General features: G+C 47.6%; 2 protein-coding genes across 3 annotated transcripts in view; both read left to right on the top strand.

The window, feature by feature from the left end:
- Positions 1-708: 708 nt before the first annotated feature.
- MYO5B (myosin VB) overlaps positions 709-22,322 on the top strand; it is a 385,273-nt gene continuing 363,659 nt past the window's right edge. The window contains exon 1 of one of the 2 annotated variants that reach the window (XM_027118483.1): positions 709-1,034. In XM_027118483.1, coding sequence (XP_026974284.1) covers positions 1,008-1,034 — 27 coding nt within the window. In that variant the 5' untranslated portion in view covers positions 709-1,007. The remainder of the gene's footprint in view (positions 1,035-22,322) is intronic. The other variant, XM_027118480.1, reaches the window with a different exon arrangement.
- LOC113626687 (uncharacterized) lies at positions 12,593-21,971 on the top strand. The gene is made up of 2 exons (XM_027118386.1): positions 12,593-13,604; positions 21,917-21,971. The coding sequence occupies exons 1-2, from the start codon at positions 12,643-12,645 to the stop codon at positions 21,969-21,971; spliced, it is 1,017 nt and encodes a 338-aa protein (XP_026974187.1). The 5' UTR covers positions 12,593-12,642.

Raw genomic sequence — 22,322 nt, 5'->3', positions numbered from 1 at the left:
AGCGACCGAGGGATTGAGAGTGTGCGTGAGAGAGGGGAGAAAATGTGAGGTTTCCCAGAAAAGCAAACAATTTTCTGATGGGGGCGGCCAGGAGCCTAGCTGGAAGCTGTGGGTGAAACCCGCAAAGTGGAGAAGAGTTACGACTCCCACGTTCTGATCAGGATTTCAGCGCAGGGAGCTGTTTGGCGGAGACAATCTTTAGTATATCCAAAACGCCTTAGTAACAGTCTACACATAACTGAATTTTAATAATGAAAATGTTAATGCCCATGTAAAACCCAGAGAAAAATGTATGGAGCCTTTCGGCCGCAGGCATCTCTCCTTTTCATTCCTCTTCTCCCTTCTCTGGTGCTTCCTCCTCTTTTTCTCTGGTCTCCAATGGGTCCCCGCCCAGCCTCCCAGAGCGCAGTCTGCGCAGAGAGGGGGCGCCGCGAGGCAGGTGTCGGCAGCCGGCGCGCACCTGTCCCGCGAGCGCCCGGTGTCCAGCAGGGGGCGGACGGCGTCCGCTCCTCGCGCGGCCCCGCCCCTGGCCGGGAGGACCCCGGGGCGGCGCGGGGCGCGGGAGGCGCGGCCGGCCCGGCCCCCGCAGGGCTCAAAGGCGGCGGCGGCGGCGGCGGCGCACCGGCAGCCGCCTGGGACGCGCGCCCGCCCTCTTCCTCCCGCGCCGCCTCCCATACCTGAGCGGGGAGCGGCGCCGCGCGGCCTCTACCCCGCCCGCCCGCCCCTCCTGCCCGGCCGCCGCTGCGCCGCCGCCGCCGCGGGAGTAAAGGTCGCGCGGGCCGAGAGCGAGCCGGCCGCGGCGCCTCCAGGAAGCCGGCGGGGCAGGTCGGGGAAGAGAGAAAAGAACCGAGAAACTCTCGGGCAGCCCGGGAAGATGGCGCCAGACGGGCCGGCCGTGGACTGAGAGCCGCCGGGGCCGCGAGGAGCCGCGACCCGCCGCCCCCGGGACACGAGCGAGGGCCGCCCGCTGGCCACGGGGTCCGGGCTCGGCCCGGCCCGCGGGGGTCATGTCGGTCAGCGAGCTCTACAGCCAGGTGAGTGCGGGCCGCGCCGGGCCCGGGGTACGGGTGAGGGCTGCGGGGCGGGCGGCTCTCGGGGGCACCTTCTCCTGCGGCTCCGCGGGGCTGGGAGCGGCGGGGGACGCCTCTCACGCTCCCCCTCATCGCCGCCTCCGCGCCCCGAACTTCGGGTGGCGGAGAAAGTTTGGCTGTTCCGGGAGCGCCCCGCGGTGACCGCCCGCGGCTCCCGCCCCGGCCAGGGCTGTCCCCCGCTCCCCGACGCTCTGCCGTCTCTGTCCTCGTCCCGGCTCCGTCCGGCTGAGGTCTCCGAACTGAGGGGGTGTCCCCGCCAGCTCGGAGCCTAGGGCGCGGGGACCGCCCCCCGCGGTGGTCGCCTGCTCGTGGACCCCACCTCGGTGCTCTGCAGCGTGAGCTCCCGAGGGCGACCCTCTCGAGTGCAGCGAGGGGAAACCCTGAACTTGGGGGTGGGGTATTCCTCAATTTGGGGGTGGGGAGAGAAGGGGACTCAACCTGCTGTGAGGGGCGCGGCGGCTCTTGGGTGGGTAAGCAGTGGGTTAAGGATGCTCGAGGGATCTGGAGAGAGCCCAGGGAAGCGCATTCTTACTTTGCCGCGGGTGGGCATTTTGAGGCGGCCCCTCTGGGTGGGCACTCGGTGGGCTTCAGTCATTGCGGGAGGGGGTCGGAGTAATGCTGACTCGGGGGTGGACTGTGGATTTCCAGGATGTCTTCAAGGTCAGAATGGATGCGCAGGGCTCCTTCCTCAGAGTCGGGAACAGGTGCGGCCGCAGGACTCCCCGCTTCCGCAGCAGTTGCCGTGATTAAAGTTAGAGACCAGCCACCGCTTCCCGAAGCGCCCACAGCCGAGCTGCAGCCGCCCGGGCCCCCTCGGGTTTCAATTTGGCATTGAGGGGCGGTTGAGGGGGTGAGGGGCCTTTAAGCTACCCCTCCCCCCTTTAAAAAAAATAAGTTTGGGATGTCCGTACACCTCGTCCGCCGGTTTTTCTTCTCTGTGGCCGGGACACGTTTGACAGTGCTTAGTGCCCACCGATTCGTTTGCAGAGGGGTGCGCGGTGCGCTCGTGGGTTATGGGTGTGTGATTCCCAGGACTTGGGCCCGGGCCAACAGGTCTGGGCGGGGGAGGAAGAGCTACTTCCGCATCCTCACCTGGCGACTGCTCAGAGCTGCCCCCGCGCGTGGGCGAGCCCTTCAGCTGGGTGGGCTGGCCACCCCTTTTCGTTTGAGGAATTTTCGAATCCCTTCTTCCTCCTGGAGGGGGACAGGGCCGAGGCGGGAAGACGCGAGGTGGCAGTGGAGGGTGTAACCTGGCTGGGGGCGGGGTCACCATAACCTGGTGCACCTGCTCCGCCCCCACCAGGTCCCCTGGCAGCGACCGCTGATGAAAGACAGCTTCTGGGAGGAAAGGATGTGAGGTTCGAGCCAGGGGTGAAAACTGTGGCGTTTCTGGCTTTGGAAGAGCACCCTATCCCGTTTACCCGTGGGAGTCTTGGGAGGAGCCCTCGAAGTTGTTTCCCTGAAGTAGTTATCCGGAACCTCAACGGGAGGCTGGAAACCAGCGAGGCAGGGAAGCTTTGTCACACTGAAGTGCACAAAGTATACTGAGTGCACACTCAGTATACCTGCAATATATCATAAAGTACCTTATCAGACAGTAACTAATTGCTGTATTATATGAAGCTAAAGGACGATTGAATAAACCCTTAAGTTTTGGATCCCTGATTTTGAAAAACAAGAACACTGCGTTGCTTTTAAAGACAACTTTCAGGGAAAACGCTCAATTTGATTTTTAGTTAGAAATGAGTATACTGCATGTTAATTATTAGGAATGATGAGTTAGTGGGAGTCTGAGCTAAAGTTCCAGTGTGCTTTTTCTTCTTTTAAAAAATTATTTATTTTGGTTGTGCTGGGTCTTTGTTGTGGCGTGTGGGCTCTTCATTGTGGTATGTGGGATCTTAGTTTCCTAACCAGGGATCGAACCTGGGCTCCCTGCATTGGGAGCACAGAGTCCTATCCACTGGACCACCAGGGAAGTCCCCCAGTGTACTTCTTCTTGACTTAGGGATATAGGGACAAAAAGGGTTCATGAGGAAAAGGTCTTGGAAAGGTGCTTAAGAAAAAAAGTAGCTTCGTTGGTGTGAGCGTTTGGCATACTTAGTCCAAAAAGAGTCTTAGAATTTCTCCCTAAGGCCCAGGAACTGTACCTCACTGTTAATGGGTTTCTAGTTCTTAATCATTTCTAGGTTTATGAATCTCAAATTGAGATTCTTCTGTGTCCCACGCAGTAGCTTCCAGCCAGATCGCATCTTGAGCAGCTGTTACTTTTTCTGGCAGAGTTGAACACACTTATGCTTTACTACGAGAAGCAGTTGTGTTCTTTCCTAACCACTATCACTCCACTTGCTAGGCTGGATTCTCAGTATGCACATGAATCGTAAATTATACAGAGAAATCGTGCCTGTGACTCAGATTCACTTTGTTTCTTGGGAGAGATGATTTGTTCATTTTAGTGTATTATCAAAATATCCAATGTTCCTTTTTATTTTTAACTTGCTAGTGGGCTTTTCTAATGTGATGAACACTGGATCCAGGCATGCACTTTAATGTATTATGCATGATGGAAATAGTGATCTATTATGCCAACAGCATTTATGAGCGGGATGGAAATTTTAAAGCCCTTTATTGATTATACCTGTTGCTTTAGTGACATGGTAGGAAGATATTGTTACTGGAATATGAGACACCTACTTAAGTATATAAATTAGCCTGTAAGTACTATAAGTGGTTTCAGGTAAGAATTTGGTATATTAGTCTATTCCCAGTTACCGAAGAAAAGACTTTCTTCTTTTCCTCCCTCCACGTTAACTGTTTTCTTGCTCTTCTCTTTGTCTATCTGTTCTCTCCAAATGGAGGCTTATATGCTATGTGGATTTCTTTTTGGAGTTGATTTTAGTCATTGGCAAAGGGCACTTCCCATAACAAAGGCACTCCTGTTTTCGGAAGACCCAACCCCTTGCCTTTGAGAAATTACTTTCTTTGTACTGAGGTTTTTCTCAGTGGGAAAAGAGAATCAGAGTCAATGCTTTGAGGGTGATGTCAAGGTGAGTCAGCCTCATCCACCCTTACAGAAACGTGGTGCTGATGATGGGCTCTCTTGTCACAGATGGCACGTATGTGACAAGTGTTAGTACTTTGCTTCCAACCCACAGGAGAAGACAATATTGTATAAATCAAATTAGCCCAGGTCCCAGGAAGATTCCCAAACATGTGCAAGCATGGTAAACATGATTTGATTATGACAAATGCAGAAAATAGTCTGGTTCTTAAAGTATAAAATATATAACCTCTTCTTCAGGCTGAATGATACAACTCTTCTCTACACAAGGGTTATTCTGGATGAAAAATTTAAACACTGTTCTCTCAAGTGATGAGGTTTTCCGGATGCTGCTTTGGTTCTAGCCAGCAGAGTGACCGGGAGATCACCAGGCTGAGACCAGCACCTTCAAATAATCCCTATCCTGGTTGTTTTTTAGTTGACAGGTGGTGTTCTGAGCAGTGGATTTTTGAGTGCAGCTAGGAGGTGACTTTACTAGTGGACATGCCCTTTGTGTGTCAGTGATGGCTTTGAGCTCAGGGGCCAATCCCTTGGAAAGTAGAACTTGGGCTGGTGTTCTCTAACTGTCCCTTACCTGTGCATCAGGTAGTGCAGCCTTCTCCCAAGTTTCAGTCTGGAAGGCAGCAAGAGGCTCATGTTCCCTCTGTGCCCACCGGTAGAGACACGAGGACCTGGAGGCCAAGGGTAGCAGAGGCCGCTAGTGCTCTTCCGCCTGCCCTGTGCTGTCCTCCAGCGCACTGCCCGGCGCTGGCTTACTCCCAGCAATCAGCACCTGTGTCACTGTCAGAGGTTCCTGGAGCCTGAGAATTGATGTCCCCCAAGGGGACAGTCCTTTAACCAATGGGAGTATAACAGCTGTAGCTTCCAATACCTCCACCTTGGGAATAGAACAGCTCTCTGGTGAGGCCCACGCAGTTTCCAGAGCTCCCGTGCCCCAGGCCTCTCCACTGGGGCCGCTTGGGAGAGCTTGCTTTTCAGCTGCTAGTTTCTTCCCATTTCCTTTCTGTTGACGTGCTCCTAATATTTCATTTCATTAGCTTCAGGATGGCCACCCGTTAGAAGGCTGTCTGACAGCTCCAGGCCTGGTTGGAGTCTAAGTATATTATTGTGCTTATTTTGTTCAGCAGAGAGAGAGCATTCTCTTGCTGTTGGCGGGCCTCTGAGTAGAAACTAAGTCGACATTTTAAATTCTGGCATGTGTGTGTATGTTTTGATACCGTCATTTTCTGTGGTATAAGTTAGCTATACCTCTACTGCTTATAATATATAAGTCCACATACTGCCCTCCCTAAGTGATAGAGTATTTGTCACTATCTATACAGGATTGTCAGGGTAGACCTGGATAGGTTTGAAATACTAGTTGACCTCTGTTTTGTAATCCAGTAGCTTCCCAAAAACCACATTAAAAAGCAGCCCATTTTAAAGTGAGCGGAGCATGTGTGCCCTGGTGTACTTGTATACACAAGCACATTTTGCATCGTCATTGGACAGTAAAACCGAAATACACAAAGTTAACTAACAATCCAACATGACCCATGTGCCACGAGCAGAGAGCAGATACTCATAGTTACAGACGTTCTATAGAGCCATCGGTCAGGTGGGCAGTGGGACATGAGTGGGCCCGGAAGAATGAATAGGCTTTGAATACACATGGAGACTGAGAAGGGCACTGTTAGTAGGAGATGGTAGAGTGAGTTTAAGCATGGACAGCCATGAGTAGTAACTACAGTAGTATTTTAAAACTCTTATGAAAATCTTAGCCTTACAGAAAAGTTGCAAAAATAGCAGAGTTCCTGTTATATATTTCCAGATTCCCGTGATGTTAACACTTCATAAGTAAGGTGCGGTCATTGAAACCAGGAGATGAACATTTGTACAACACTATTAACTTGTCCTCAAGCCTGATGGGAATTTCACCAGGTTTTCCACTACTGACCTTCTCTGGGCCAGGAGCGCATGTAGCATTCCACATTGCGTTTAGCATCACAGCTGCCTCGCCTCCTCTGATTGGTGACAGTTCCTCAGTTTCAATTTCTCCCTTTGACCTTGGCAATTTGAGAGTACTGGTCAGTTATTTTGTAGAATGAACCTCAGTTTGGGTTTGTCTGATGCTTTCCCATGCTTAGATGGAGGTTATGAATTTGTGGCACAGAAGCGATGTGCCTCAGTGCAGCATCTCAGGAGATTGGTGATATCAGTGTCTCATTACTGATGGTGTCACTTTGATCCCTTGGTTAAGGCGATGTCTGTCAGTTTCCTTTTCTTGAAGACTGGTATTTAGAAACTAAGATCTGGGTGCTAGGTGTGCTTATTATTGTTTATTAAATAGTCATTTAGGGATTACTGAGCCTAGAACTCAAATGTTGGATTATGCAGCCAAGGGAAGAAGAGTCATGTATGACCTTGAAGTTTCCAGCTTGAGGATGGACAGAAATAAAGAAGTCGAGTTGGGGCGAGGATAATGCTTGATGTGACACGTTTAGTTAGGGGTGACAATGGTTTGTCTAAGTGGAAATATTTACATCTGAGGATGTATGAACGAGCTTAGAGGAGAAATGGGTTCTGGGGTTCTTGCAAATAAAAGATGCCCAGGTATTTGCTTTCCTCTAAGAAATGCAATTGTCTTACAGCATGATTTTAATAAAGATGAGGTCATGACCTTGGCATGGGCAGTCTGGCCTCTTTGGTCATGATCTTGCTGTGGACCGTATGGGGGTAGTGCAGTTACACATTATCAACTCTATGACACTTCGGAGCAGATACTTTCTGAGCCTTGATAGCTTAATCTGAAAAATTGGCGTGGTACCTGCATTATAAGGTTATTGGAGGATTATGTGATCTGACGTACGTGAAGTGCCTGCCTAGTGCAGTGTCTGGCGCACTGTATGCACCTGGCAACTGTTCATCAGCTTATTTCCCCCTTCAGTCGTGATGCTGGATGGTGGCCTTTTCTCCTAACCCTCTCCTGCCATCCTGCAGGGGTATTGGTCATAAGGGGACTTGGCGAGAGAGAAAGGGAAGAATTGCTACAAATACATAGCTACCTGAGCAATAGACAACCAAGGCATAGGGGAAAAGGTTCCTATCCCCCACAGCCCCCTGGGGAAGGAGAAAGAGCAGTTTGAAAGAAGCTTGAAATTTAAGCTGTGCTTCCCAGTCTCCTATTAGAGCTTTAAAGGAAAATTAAAACAATTTTTCACCACGTTCTTTTATTACTTTTTTGTTAATACAAATGATTGTTGAAACCATTCATACAATGCAAGGAAGGCAAAGGCTCTGTAATCCCATTCGCAGACAGCTCCTCTTAACCACTGATGTGTACTAGACTAGCACCCAGTGTCCAGTAGGGTAACCACATGTGACTGTGAGCACTTGAGGTGAGGCTGCCCTAAACTGGGTGAGTACACGCCAGATTTCCAAGATTCAATACAAAAAATGAATGTAAAATATCTCACTTATGCTTTTTTATGTTGATCAGATGTTCAAATAATATTTTGGATATAATGTGGCTACTAGAAAATTTAAAATTCCACATGTACTTTGCCTCATTTCTGTCGGGCAGTACTGCTCTAGACTTAGGCACGATGCAGGATATACTTATATGTATGGCATGATCCCATTTTTTATTTTAAATCTTAATCTACTATGGCTTTTTTCTCCCTGTAGCATATAAAGGCAGTTTTACCGTTTTAATGGCTGCATAATTGGGCACTGTATGGTTGTGCTGTAATGTTTTTAACCATTCCCATTTTGATGAACGTTTAATTGGTTCCAATTTTTTGATATTGTGAAAAATGTTGCAGAACATTCTTGGAACCTTTCAGTATTTTTAGGATAAATTCCCCAAGGTGGAATTCCTGGCATGCGCTTTTATGAGTCTTCATCGATAAGGCCAGTAGTCTCCAGAAAAGAACTGGTTTGTTTCTTCACCCCTCCCAGGCACTGGTCATTGTTTCCTCTCTTTAAACGGACACTGAACAGTTCATTTTTGTTTAAAGTTGACTTACATTGGAGGGTTGAGCACCTTTTCATATGCTTGGTGTGTTCATTTGTAGTTTTCTTTGTATTTCCTCTGTTAAGACATTATTTATAATTCTGTTTTTAATCATTAAATGATTATATTTTTAGACATAGGAAGTCGTGGAAACCAGAATGTTCAGGATAAAATATTACAAATACATATTTTAAATAAGGCACCTTGGCATGAGTTTTCCCCTCGCTTGTTTGGAGCTTACGCATCTCTCAGCCCTACAATTGGAAAAGCACTGGTTATGATAGGTACCGTTTATCAACTGCTTTTGAGCCAGGTCATTTCTAAGAGCTGTATGTTCACTCATTTAATAATAACACTATGATGTAGGCACCCCCATCATCCTCATTTACAAACGACGGACCTCTGCCTTACTTGTCCAAAGCCACACTCCTCGTCTGACCACTCTGCTGCCTTCCACGAGGTTCTGTTCCAGTGATGGTGGGTCTGGAACATCATTTGTGCATAAAAGAGGCCCTAACATGGAGCGTCTTTTCTACCAGCACTGCCCTGCCCGCCAGCAGCCGAGAGAAAGGAGAAAGGAAAGTCTCTGAGTACAGAAAAAGGGCAGATGGTCTGACCCATAGTTCTTCCCTCGGGGATCTGCTGCTTTGCCTTCCACCACCACACGCAGCCCCTAGACAGCCTGGTGCTTCTTAAAACTGTCCCACATTTAGGCAGAACCCTTGTTTTTGGCTCTCCTTAGGCCACGTAAGCCCCGAAAGAGGGTCATATCTTCAAAAAGGGGTAAATATAACAATCAAAAGGTGTACATGAAACTCAAGCAGTGTAAAATTACTTGATTTTAAATCTAACCCTCCCTTCATCCCAGGGCACTGATCTGCTTTCCAGCACTTTCCCTGTCTCCATCTCTTTCTGAAGCATCTTCTTTCCTATCCTGCTTGATGTCTGATGGGCGTTTCGTTCCCTTTCTGAGCTAAGATCAGGGAAGTAGGTCTGCGACTCCTGGAAGCTCTCTCCCATCTGTCCACCTAGCTGAAGGTTTTCACATTTATGGGTGTGCCCTGCTCACTGCCTATTGGCTGGACAGGTGTTTGGAAAATGAGCTCACCTTCACTCAGGATGTCAGCTTGACCATCAGAGACAAGGCCCCTTCCTCCAGCATATGAGGGGAGAGCCTTACAGGAGGATACCCAGGACCCAGACCATTGCCTATTACAACTTTAGGTTCTTATCGGGGACTTTGTCAAAGCACTTTGGAAGCTCCTCCAAGCAGGAGCATTTTAGGTTTGATATGCGGAGGAGGTCCTCAAGTTGTCTGGGTCCTGGTGTAGGTGAGCACTGGTATATCTTGCTAACTTGTTGTGGGAATGATCAAGCTTATGTATCTGAGCTCCAAGTTAATGGCATATAATGTTCCTCTTAAAGTTTATTCAAGGGCCTATGCATTATTCCTCTCCTTTGAACAATTCTAATTGTGACATGGGCCCTGTAGGCTTTTCTGTCTTTTGCTGAAGTTTGGGGAGGAATGAAGAGGCCCATCAGGAAAGATACTTAATGATTTTCCTGTAGAGCTTTTGCCATTATAAAACTCAAACGTGTAGTGGCATGAAATCCTAAAAGGAATGAGAATACCCAGATGCCTTCTGCATGGAATTCAAAGACTCGGCTTATAATGTCTTCAGCACTAAGCAATTCAGGTCCCCTGGCTTAGAGACTCCACAAGAAAAAAGGTACTGGGCAGTAGGTTGTCAGTTCTACTGTATCGTGACCTGGCTACTGTGTATTTATGGGGTAGATGAAAAGGTAAAATATTTGAATTGGTAAATTGTGCTGTATTCAACTATCTTTGTGCGCCCTGGCCTTAGGCTCTGGTTTAATTTCCTTTTGCTAACTGCCCACCCAGACCCCAGTGCAGTCCCACCAATGGTAAGATGCATGCTCAGAACCTATTACCTGACTTCATATGATGCCCAGCTTAGGTATCACTTCAGGTGTTTCAGAGAGGAATCCACACAGAATCGACACCATTTTTATGAATTTCTGAAATCACCAAAATGAACAGTATTGGTGAAGGACATACATGTGATAAAATGATTAAAAACCAGGGAATGAGGGAAAAGGCAACTAGAATAGTAGGTATCCGGGGAGGGTGGGGCTGGCGGGGGAACAGAAGTGGGAACAGCACTGCTAGCGGGCTATGAGGTTTCCTGACGGGTTCACGGGTATTCATTTTTATTGCTGTGCTTCCTCAATTACATATTAAAAAAAGGTGATTCTGCAGAAAATAGGGTGAGTTACAAAGCCAAAGTTTAAAAAGCTTTGAGATTGTAGGTAGTTTTAGAATGTGTTTCACTGCGTGCAATTGATGGTTGGGTGTGTATATTTGCACAGCTGCTCTCGTTGAAGATGTAGGTTGAATCTTCTGCTCACATCCCTCACTTTTCCCAAGGTAGGGTTTTGCGTACTGTAGGGACTCAATAAATGCCCTTGAATTGGTTTAAAGACCACCTGTACTCCCTTCCTGTTTCCAGGCCGTAGCCCTTCGAGGAAAGCCCTTTCTTCACCAAGGAGCCACATGTACCGTCATGTTATCTGTCATTTGGGCTTAGAGTACCTGGTGGAAAGCCCATCTGTATCCCCTGGCACTTGCCTGAATCTGTGGGATGTGGAGCCCCTGTCAGGAGATAATTAAATGTTGTTTTTCTTCTTTTTTATTGTTGTGCGCAAAGGCTTGGCACACGGTATGAACGTGGGTTAATAGCAAAGCAACATTTGTGGATATGAACGCTAATATAACTGCCTTGTTTTGGAACATCCTAATTTCACACAATTTTGATCACGTGTATTTTTTTGCTCTTACCTTCCTAAAGTTATCATTTACATTAAAAGCATAATAATTTTTTTCGCTTAGCTCAAATTTTTATTAACAGTCTCATCAAGACTCATGGATACTTGCGTGATTAGGTGGGGGTGAATACGGACTCCATCCTTCCTGTGAGATCGAACGAAGCAGGCAGCAGTGAGTCAGGGAGGAAACATCGGATCGAATTTGCTTCAGTCGTCTTCTCCCACAGGAACAATAATAATACTCATGGTTTTCATCTGAATATTCATACCATCTTTTATGTTCATCACTTGGCCAGCACCTGTAGAGAGCACTTTCTACCTGCAGTGATGCGTCACAGCCCATGCGTGAGGCAGAGACGAAGAGCCCATCCCTGCAAAGTAGTCTCTGACCTTGAGTTCTTCCAGTCCAGTGGTTCATTTGTTGTATGAATAAGTATTAAGGAGGTATTTGTACATTAAAAGGAGATAAATTGCTCTGTCTTGTTTCATCAGATTTAATCAAATTCTTAATTTGCTTACACTTGCTAATGAGAGCTAATGTGTATTTGTGAAATAAGGAAAATGAATGTCTCCTTAGCCACAAACTAGTGTTTCTTTGCTATCAAGCTGCTTGCTTTTTTAATGGTCATTTTACTGTGTATACATGTGTGTAACTATGTAACAAGCTGTGTGCACCGAAATGGTAAGAATACCCTTAAAATGTGATTTTTTATGACTAACACGTCCAGTCCTACCTGTATGAATGCTGGTTCCTTCGGGATGTTCCCTTTGGCAGAGGTACAGGGATACTGGAGCTCATCAATACTTCTTCTGAAATTGGCTTCAGATCTGATGATGCATTCTTTTTCCTTTGTATGGTGGCAAAATCTGTGCCTGGAAGGTATGCTTTCTTTTCTGGAAACAGCCAAGAGTTATTCAGAGAACTAAGCTGGTTGAGTAAGGTAGGAATTCACTGACTTATATTTCTGTTACAGGCAAAGTGTGACTTGCAGGTACTGATGACAGTTGTGTGTGGCCTCTTACGAGCTGTCATCCTCAGAAGTAGTCAGGCTTCAGATGCTCTCAGTGATCAATCAGTGTAGAGCCTCCCAGGCTGTTAGGAAAATACTCATTTGAACGTAGCAGTTCTGGTTTGTTTGGTTAAAAACTTAAAGGCTCACCACATTTTATAGTAACACTGCTTTATAGTCCCATTTAAATATATATGTATGTTAACTTATTACATGGCATATAGTTGCCTCAGCGTTATGACAAGTATAATAACATTAATGAATACTTACTGATTTAAGAATCACATGGAAAGCCCATTCCACCTAATTTCCTAAAATGCTCTTTTGAAAGTAGATGGAAGGATGATCTTTTTAAAAAAAATTAAAAAATTTTTGGCTGCGTTAGGTCTTTGTTGCTGCACGTGGGCTTTCTCTAGTTGCGGCGAGTGGGGACTGTTCTTCATTGCAGCGTGTGGGCTTCTCATTGCGGTGGCTTCTCTTGTTGCGGAGCATGGGCTCTAGGCATGCAGGCTTCAGTAGTTGTGGCGCACGGGCTTAGTTGCTCCACGGCATGTGGGGTCTTCCCGGACCAGGGCTCAAACCCGTACCCCTGCATTGGCAGGCAGATTCTTAACCACTGCGCCACTAGGGAAGTCCCGAAGGATGCTCTTTGTACCTTCGTACCCCTGCTATGCATCAGGCAGGATAAGAAAGGAAGGCAGAGCAGTATTATTTGCAATTGCCAAAAGGAGGAAGCAACCCAGTGTCCATCATGAATGGATGGAGAAACGACATGGGGTACATCCATACAAAAGAATATTATTTAGCCTTAGAAAGGAAGGACGTTGGTTCAGTCGGGTCCCGGCACTGGCTGCAGTGACTCCTACTCCTGTCTTTTCTGGCTCTCCTCGCTATCTCCCTTTCACTTCTAGAAATGTGGTCTCCAGTGTGGCTGTCTCTGGTGTCATCAAAGTGTTCAGTGACATGAAGGTGAGTAAGTCGTCCTCACCAGAGGATGTGAAGAAGCGCAAGAAGGCGGTGCTCTTCTGCCTGAGCGAGGACACGAAGAACCTCATCCTGGAGGAGGGTGAGGAGATGCTGGTAGGTGATGTGGGCCAGACTGCAGACAACCCCTGTGCCATCCTTGTCAAGGTGCTGCCACACAAGGACTGCCATTACGCCCTCTGTGATGCAGCCTGTGAGACCAAGGAGAGCAAGGAGGAGGCCTGGGCCCCTGAGTCTGCACCCCTGAAGAGCAAAATGATCTATGCCAGCTCCAAGGTTGCCATCGGGGAGAAGCTGATGGGGATCAAGCATGAATTAGAAGCAAACTGCTACGAGGAGGTCAAGGACCACTGCACCCTGGCAGAGAAGCTGGGGGCCAGCGTTTTCATCTCTCTGGAGGGCAAACCCCAGACCTGCCCACGGGGGTTGCAGGCTGCCCCCTTCCTGCCAAACCAGAGGGGCTGGGGGGGGGGTCCCAGCAGGGGGCGGGCAATCCCTTCACTCCAGTTGCCAAACAGCCTCCCCACCTCCTGGGCCATCCTCCTCCCTCCATCCCTGAAGGTTCTGGCCTTCCCAAACTGCTTTTTTTTTTTTTTTTTTTTTTTTTGCGGTACGCGGGCCTCTCACTGTCATGGCCTCTCCCGTTGCGGAGCACAGGCTCCAGATGCGCAGGCTCAGCGGCCATGGTTCACGGGCCCAGCCGCTCCGCGGCATGTGGGATCCTCCCGGACCGGGGCACGAACCCGCGTCCCCTGCATCGGCAGGCGGACTCTCAACCACTGCGCCACCAGGGAAGCCCCCAAACTGCTTTTGATCTTCTTGGGTTGAAGCAGATTAAGCTCAAACAGGGGTATGCCTGGGGGAAGGAGCACTGTTTTTTTTTAACACCCCAGTTCCCCATCTGTTCCTTCCCTTTCCCATGCTGCCAGCTTCTAATAGCAGTAGTGACTCTGTCCTTGTGTGTTTAGTTCTGTATATAAATGCAGTGTTGTAGAGATGACCCCTCCCCATGCTGCCTGGTTCCCCTAACCTTTTTCCCCGTCGTGGCCACTCATGGAAGCAGGACTAGTAAGGGACCTTCAATTAAAAACAAACAAAAAACAAAGGAAAGAAGGACATTCTGACACATGCTAAACATTGATGAACCTTGAGGACATTATGCTAAGTGAAATAAGCCAGTTATAATGTGACAGATACTGTGTAATTCCACTTACAAAGGTATCTACAGGAGTCAAATTCATAGAGACAAAGCAGAATGGTGGTTGTGGGAGGGAGGGGAGAGTAGAGAGTTGTTTAAATGGATGCGGAATTTTCAGTTTTGCAAGATGAGAAGTTTTGGAGATGCCTGGTGGTGATAGCTGCACAACAATGTGAATGTGCTTAATGCCACCGAACTGTACATTTGAAAATGGTGAGGATAGTAAACTATGTGTTATACCACAATTAAAAAAACTCTGGAGAGAAAAGGGCAGGGAAAATACGGTGGTCAAGAGTATAACCTTTAGACTCGATAGACCTGGGTTTTGAGTATTGGTGTCCTGTCTGTGTCACCCTCGTACAACCCCCCCACCACCCACCACCCCCCGCCCCAGCATTTACCGGCTGTGTGGCCTTAGACAGTTGCTCAACTTCCAGGCTTCATTTATCTGTAAAACAGGGGTAAGAAGCTAGTACAGCCCTCAGAGGCTTGTTGATGAGATAAAATGAGAACACGTGAACTGTATTAGTTGGTGCTAATCCTGTTGCTAGGAGAAGGTCTTGTCCTTGGGAAGCCGCAGTCCAGTGCAGGACAGTGTGGGGTGAGAGCCTGAAGGGCTGGGAAGGTTGCTGTGGGTGCTGATTCACTGGTTCCAACTCCTGCATGTGGGGCGGCCCGCCTTGGATTGGGTCCTCTCATTTAGCAGAGCACCAGCATTGGTGGAGAAGCTCTAGGGCTGTGCACATGCTTTTCCTCTTTCAGGTGTGGGGAAGGAAAGAACAAAAGGAGTCTTAAAGTCCTGGCTTTGTGACCACGTATCATCTCAAATCTTCAACCCTAGCACTCCAGACCTAACTGTTCTATAGCTTAAAATTGTGGATGCCCCCGACTGTACCGGGAGGAGCGTCCCACCTTGACACCACTAACAGGATGCCTGTATCTGTCTTTTGCTCTTCCTGGCACTTGGCGGATGTCTATATCTGTCTATTGCTCTTCCTGGCACTTGGCGTACTAGGCTATTTTGGTTACAAGGGCACTTCAAGATGTAGGCTCTACTCTAAGGATGCTGTCTTAGGAACCAGGCTTAGCTGATCTGAGCAGCCTGGCCTAAGAGATCAGCACAGTATTAGGATACCAGAAAGATGCTCACCCTTTCTGAGACTTCAGGGACCAGGTTGTCCTGTCAGCAGCAGGGAGGCATTTCCTTCCAGGCCAGTGCCATTAATGTGACTCAGTTACTCTTGGCTCTGCCCTTTTCCCTGTCTTCTTACCACCGCCTTGGATTAAACACCCCTTCCTGAATCTCCAGTTCCAGTTTAGATTGGCTGTACTATCTGCTGTTATTCCCGTGTCACCAATGGCAAAAGCTTTAAAGCTTTTGTAGAAAGCAGACTCTTGATTGGCTGTTCCTAGGCAGGTACACCTGGTCCAAGGAGCTTCTGAAGATGGATCGTCACTGAGAACCATGTGTCTCCCTCAGAAGAGGCTGTGGATGTTACAGGCTATGGTTTTCCCACTTACAGGTGCATCGGAATGACCCAGAGAACTAGCAAAAATGTAGGTGCTGCTTCTCATCCCCGTAAAGTAGGATTTGGGGGATTGAGCCTGGGATTGGTTTCGTGTTTTGCTAGGTCATGGCTATTTGTGGTACTTGGATCCTTCTGCTTGAGTTTCTAATCTGGTTTTTGACTATTGTCAATCCCTGCCTTGGTTTCTGGTGGTGGTTTCCACATCTGACCTGCTATTAGACCCTAAAAACAACACTGGGATATGGGCTTTAACATCTATTAACATAGATGTTGAAACAGCTATTACAATAGTCCAATAATAGACTTTTTTTTTTTCCTTTTTGGGTTTTGTGTGTCTCCTCTGCTGAAAGTATTCTACATCTTCTTTTTCTCCAAGTGCTTCCTCTACTTCCTCCCTCCTCCCTTGCCTCACATTCCTTAACCTTCTGTAATGCATCCTTAATAAAAGCTCTAGGGATTGCCCACTGCATTAATATCCCTGAAATCTGACCGGCAGTATTAAAACCACTGCCAGGCTGCTAGGGTTACACAACACTCAGCCATGTAGAGAGCCCGTACTGAATGGGGCAGACGCTAAGGGTATCAGCATGAACTGTGCTCAAGTCGCAATGTGAACCATCGCAGAAATCAGAAACTGCCTTAAATGCTGGCCGCAGAATAATGTGTCCAGGGCTATAAATAACTCCAGCAGCCCTGGAACTGTAGCCTATATCTAAAGCGATGTAGCTAAGTGCCAGCCAAATAACTAGTTAGGCTATAATTGTTTTCCACTTTATCTCACTCAGTAAGTCAACTTTGGCTTAATTCTGGAATTTGAAATCTCGCCTCAACGTTTCTTGTGCTTTGCCAGCGGGGGGTCAGTGGTTGCAGTTTCCTGATGAGCTATGTTTATGCATCTCCGGTTTTTCCTGTGAATTTACAGGGCACCTTAAGAAATTATTCGCTGTGGTAAACAATGGTTAGAATTTGAGTTCATGGCACTGAGATGGGAAGTTTGATCGTTTTCAGTCATACACGTTCTGGTTTAACAGCGTTACACAAGTGGGAAGTAGCACTGATGCTACTCTGTGCCAGTCTGGGCTGTGAACTCTGAGTCTGAAGCTTTATTTTGTGGAGATGTCCATTTTCAGCTCATCATGATGGCCAGAATTGCCCTCACCCACAGCTGAAATGTCTTCCATTCTTGGTCTCAATTGGTTGGGCAGTGTTAGGAAACCGATACAAGTATTTGAGACTCTTCTTGATGTCAGGCACAGCGCTGGATGTAAGAGGCGCATGGTCCTCGTTAACTTACAATTATATTCCGTGTAATAAGCGCCATCCAGGAGTAGTGAATGAAGGAAGTGTCTTACCAAGAGGACAAGGGTGGTAGGACGTGACCCCCGTGTAGTAGGAAGTTGTTGAGGTTCTTGGGCTGTCATGGCAGCTCTTAAGACAGCGGTTTAGGAGGAAGTCTCACCTCTTCCCTCCTGTCAGTCCCTCAACGGGCCCTTCTGTCTCCTGCCTCTTAGCGTGGGGAAGGGCATATCTGTCCCCTGCCCCAGAAGCACACTTCATTGGGTAGTGATGAAGCTCAGAATCGCATCACCCGGGGGCTTCCAGCCTCCAGAGCTGTTCCTTCTCTGAGCTCTGTCTTCTCAGAGCTCGCTGGAATGGGAGCCCCATTTGTCCACTTGGAAGACTGCTTTTCCTCCCTCCAGCCTCAGGGGCTCAAGTCTGCAGGTAGAACAGCTGGTTGGATGTAGGGGACATCCAACCAGCTGACTGGATGGGAAAGGATAGGGCTGAAGTTTGGTTTGTGTAGCCTTTTAAGATGGAGAAAACATCAAATAGTGATGTCAAAGAATGCTTCCCATAAATTACCATGCCATTTGAGGAGGAAGGTGAAGATGAGAGTATATAAAATCCAAACAAACAAAATGTTTATGAGCTGTTATAAGGGTATGTTTATTGTACTCTTCTTTTTGGAGCATAAAGATACAGTGTTACCCAAAGTATGGAAGAATATTTGCATGAATCTTTTCAGAGCTGCCTCTAACACTGAGCTGAACCTCTGCAGCTTATTCCTGAGAACAAAGTTAATTTAGCATCAACTTGTATCCATAAAACTTGGGTTATCTTGATTTATGTAACTGTTTTAGTTTTACTCTTTCCCATTGTTTTAAGTGGGTATCATATGACGTTTTCTCAAAGCTTGGTGTTCATCATCTCCCTTATAAAATAGTACTTTTAATCTTAACAAATAAGTGTTAACTATGGTTTATCTGGTACTGGTGCACTAACTTGACTTAAGGTGATTCAAACATAACCAGAAATACAGGCAAGAAACACGTGCCAATAACTTTTTCACCTGGGATGATAAACGATGATCATAAGAGTGAACAATTGTCTTCTAGGCAAAAAATTGTAGTTTCTTAAATTGTTGCAGGCTTTAGAAAAGGCTATGGATTTTACGTACTGTAGTGAGATTGCTATCACATTAACCTCTTTACAACTTCTTTCTTATCAAGACGATGATTTACAATAGTGAGTGTTCAAAATGGAAGTTTTGCAAAGTTCCGTGTGAACTTTGTGTGAACTGTGCCGGTGGTGGCTCTTGGTTGGCCATCATGAAGTATCAGCCTGGATTGAGGACGAGGTGTGGAGGGGAGGATGAATTTGCAGATGTGAGAAAACAGATGTCCTTTGAAGAGGACTGAGTAATGGTGGCGCAATCCTAGAGCTTGGGTAAATCTGGCTCATGGATACACCGAAATATCAGGTATTCAGCATGTGTGTGGGCAAAGGCAAACAATTGCCAAGAAGCCAACCAACTGGAAAACAAAAAAAAATCAGTTGCGTGAGTCATCACCCTGCTTAGTGAGGATGTGCATTGGGGCGAGGGTGAGATGGAAGGAGGGAATCTGTTTCCTGAGGCAGCTCAGAGCCTCTCGAAGTGAGAGGTTTTGAAGCGAAGTCAGCCTCTTGAAGCATCTCACTGTGATGGACAGTGTGAGAGATGTTCAAAGGTGATTTTGGTACTGCTTGGTGATTTTTGCTTTATTATTGACTTTAGAATCAAGCTTCCTCACCGCCCCCAAGATGTGACTCCCCTACGTTCTGATGTTGGTGACATATTTTTAAGGGATCTCTAAAAATAGAGCTAGAGGTAGCTGCCTAGAAGAGAAAAGTGCATGGAAACTATGGCACATGAAGAACGGCTGGGGGGCCCCAGGCATAGAGGCCAGAAAAAAGGAGATATAATCCTGGAATGTATAGGGCTGTCATGTGGAATTCATGTGTTTCCTCTCTGAGTTCATCTGAGGGTCATAGTGATCATCAATGGGTATGTGCAGGGAGGTGAGTTGAGCTCGGGGTCCAGAAGCACATGGCCCCCAGTAGTGGAATGGGCTGCCTTGTGTGGAAGTGAGGGCTTCATCTCTGCAGGTATCTTAGCAGGTTGGGCACCACCCAGCAAAGGATGCCATGGGGGGTGCCTTAGAATGGGAATTTGACCCATACGCTCTTAACTTCTTGCCCACCTTGAAAGGTGGCTAGCAATGGCTGCTTCTTCGGAAGGAAAAATATAAAACTAAGGTGAGAAGGAATAATTACAAATGAACAGTAAAAGGAAGGAAGGAGTAAACCACATGCGATTCTACTCATCTATAAAAGGAAACCTAAAGAAATTTGTTTTCTGATTTTTGTTTCTCTTAGAGAAATAAGTTTCCAACTCACTTGAATTTATTCTAAGAATGAGAATTACAAAGCTTTAATTGATTCAGTACAAAATAGTTTAAAATGTGATTTAGTTCCATGTTTTGGTGGTGGTGATTCACTGGTGGGAGGTGGAAACGCAGTGTAAGAGGACCACCTGTTACCTTTCTTTTAGGAAGAAGCTGTGTGTAGGTTGCAGGTTTGGATGCATACAGGAAGGCGGTGAGAATGAATGAAGGAGATCAGACGAAGGGCGATCAAGGTGGAGGGCGAGTGTGAAAGTCGAGGTAGGTGGGCACAGCGTGGGCTCTGCCATGGACTGGGCTGGTGCTCTGTGGACCCCTTTGCAGAGAATAATGCTCTGGTCAGTCCTAGAAGAAAGGCAGCTTGTAGCAAAGCGGGGTCAAATCCCCTGAGAGGCTGGCTGGGACCTGATTTGCCTTTTTCAGATGTCAGTTTCTTATAATGCTCTGGAAGCTGCTGATTTAGCTCCTCCTAGTGACAGATCAGAGACGTGCTGCTGTGGTGTGTCTGGCATGGCTGGCTGCCTTCTGACTCCTCCGGCCGTCACTCTGCTCGCCACTTGACAGGAGCCCTGGCATGGGGCATGTTCTTCTAGGAAAAGGGCCTGCTGTCTGAGGTCAGATGTCTTCTGGTGTCGCAGCGTGTCTGCATCAGGCAGATCACTAGCACCCTGTGTGAGGCATTTGTATGAGCAACTGAAAGAGAAATATCGATCGTGAGAGGCACAGAGACCAGCGTGGTGTGATGGAGAGAGCACGGGACTCTCCGCTTGGAGTGATGTCTTACGTGACACTAACTGCCGCTAAATAGTGGCACGTCGATGACCCGCCCGAGTGAGACAGTGTCACGTACCTCTCTGGACCTCGGTTTCATCACTTGCTGCACGAAGGGGGTAGGACCAGATCTCTTGCGCTTCTTCCCTCTCTAATATTCTGTGAAAGTGTCAATCTCTGAGTCCCAATCTGTACGTTTAAAAAATAACGATGCTGCCTCTTCCAGATTTCTTTCCTGACCCACTCAGAGAAGGAAATTGTTCAACCTGGAAGTATGAATTTCCAAAAGTGACCGTCTCAGAATGACAGACCCTTAGGAGCAAAGTTGTTTGTTGCTATTCCTTGTTCTCCCCATGATCTCCTGTGTTCCAGTAGGTGGCATGATCCAATTAATCCTCCAGGGTTTAATCCTTAGGCCCCAGATCCAGGCATCTTCCCCTCAATACCCAGTCTGTCTGCAGGTCCTGTTGACTCAACTTCCAAACAGAGCCTGGAGCCTCACTTTTCACCCCCTCACTACCGACCTGTGCAGCCCCCAGGTCTCTGGCCTGGGTAGTGGCAACAGTCTCCTAACCAGCTCCCCTGCTTTTTCCTCTGTCTCCTTCCAGTCTGTTCTCCACACAGTAGTCAGGTCATTTTTGTAAAATGTCACTTGGATTCTGTCACTCTTTTGCTCGAAACCATCCAGCTGTTTCTCTTTGCGTTTGGAAGAGAATCCAACCCCCTGCTAGGCCTGCCTACAGGGCACTCTCCATAATCTGGTTCCTGCTTGTCCTGACGCATTAGTGTTCCGTCTTCCTCACTGGCTGGTTCCATCCCTGCTGGCCTCCTCCTTGTTTGTTCACTGAACACTGCAGGCTTCTTGCCACCTCAGTGCCTTTGCCCTGGTCCTTCTCCATTGATGTTCTCTCCCAGGTCTCTGCGCTGGTGGCTTCTCATCACGCACCTGCTCACCTGCTGAGTCGGGTCCTCAGACTCCTTCTCTGTCACCCACTCAATCCATTACCCTGTTTTATTTTTCTCTTTGTGCTTTTCAGTACCTGGCTCTTTTGTTGGCTTGTCTTCCTTACCTAGATTCTGGTCCATGAGAGCAGCAGCTGCTCGCTCATTGCTGAATCACCAGGGCCTAGAACATGTGTAGCACGTAGAATGTGCTTGAGAAACATTTTTTAAACAAATAAAATGACATTACATTAAAGATGGACTTTATAAAGTAATGCTGCAATTGGCCAACTCCCCTAACCTGTGTTACAGATTTTTCAGGATTAGAATGAGGGAGATGGACCCTATGACTGAGTAGGAGAGTCCTGCTTGGGTACTGAGCCTGGCCAAAGCTCACTGTGCTAGGACCCCCTGTATAGGAATATATTGGGAATTCCAGTTCCCTAGGCCTGGGTATCAGTGTGCTTTCTCTTCTGGGCCAGTCTCTTTGCCTTCATTCATTCATTCCCTCACACTAACATGTTGGAATGTCCTAGTGCAGTTTTGCTTTAATGAACACAGGCCCCCAGTGGTCGTTACAGTGAAGGTCTTTGCTGACTGAACAGATTTGAGCAGCCATCCTGGTTAGATCCCCTTTAGAACCCACGTGTATTTTTTGGTAAATAGGCACAAGGAGGAGGATCTATTGCTGCATTTCCAAATCTAGTTTTGGATTTGGTTGTTAGATGAGGAGCCTCTTCTGGTTCTTCCCCTGTCATCTTCTCTCTCAGGTTTGCTTCGAAGGTGAAGCGCGTGGGTCTGTGCTCGGCACTCGCTGCACGGTAACCGTTTGTGACGGCTGGTTACCCATGTAGGATCATCCACACCCGCGTTGTGACTTATTGACAGAAGTTTGGTCTTAACACAACCCCTCCCCCACGCAGCCATGTGCCTTGGGCTGAAAAAACACTGGAACCCACGAGAATTCTAGACTTCTTGTCTTGAGAGATAGAAGCGTCTTTCTGTTTAAGCCGGTTTGAAGCCTCTCGTAGCCAGAGCATCATGACTGATGTACTGTCAGTTGATCATTGCCTCGTATGGTCCACTCTTTCCCACTGGCAGGATCTATCCACTCAGCACCTTCTGAACATACCTTGAGCTTTTCTGCATCCGTGCTGTATCTACCTGGAATATGCT

The sequence above is a fragment of the Aethalodelphis obliquidens genome, unplaced genomic scaffold (genome assembly GCF_003676395.1).
Source record: "Aethalodelphis obliquidens isolate GAN/ISIS:26980383/991018 unplaced genomic scaffold, ASM367639v1 scaffold19, whole genome shotgun sequence".
Taxonomy (NCBI): Eukaryota; Metazoa; Chordata; class Mammalia; order Artiodactyla; family Delphinidae; genus Aethalodelphis; species Aethalodelphis obliquidens.
Note: the sequence above shows the minus strand (reverse complement) of the source record. Positions and strands in the feature narration are given on the sequence as shown.

Coding starts and splice junctions, on each gene's coding strand:
- LOC113626687 (XM_027118386.1), top strand. CDS start 12,643: ATGCTCTTTGTACCTTCGTACCCCTGCTATGCATCAGGCAGGATAAGA. Junction 13,605..21,916: donor TTTTTTTGCGGTACGCGGGC/CTCTCACTGTCA, acceptor CTTCTCTCTCAG/GTTTGCTTCGAAGGTGAAGC.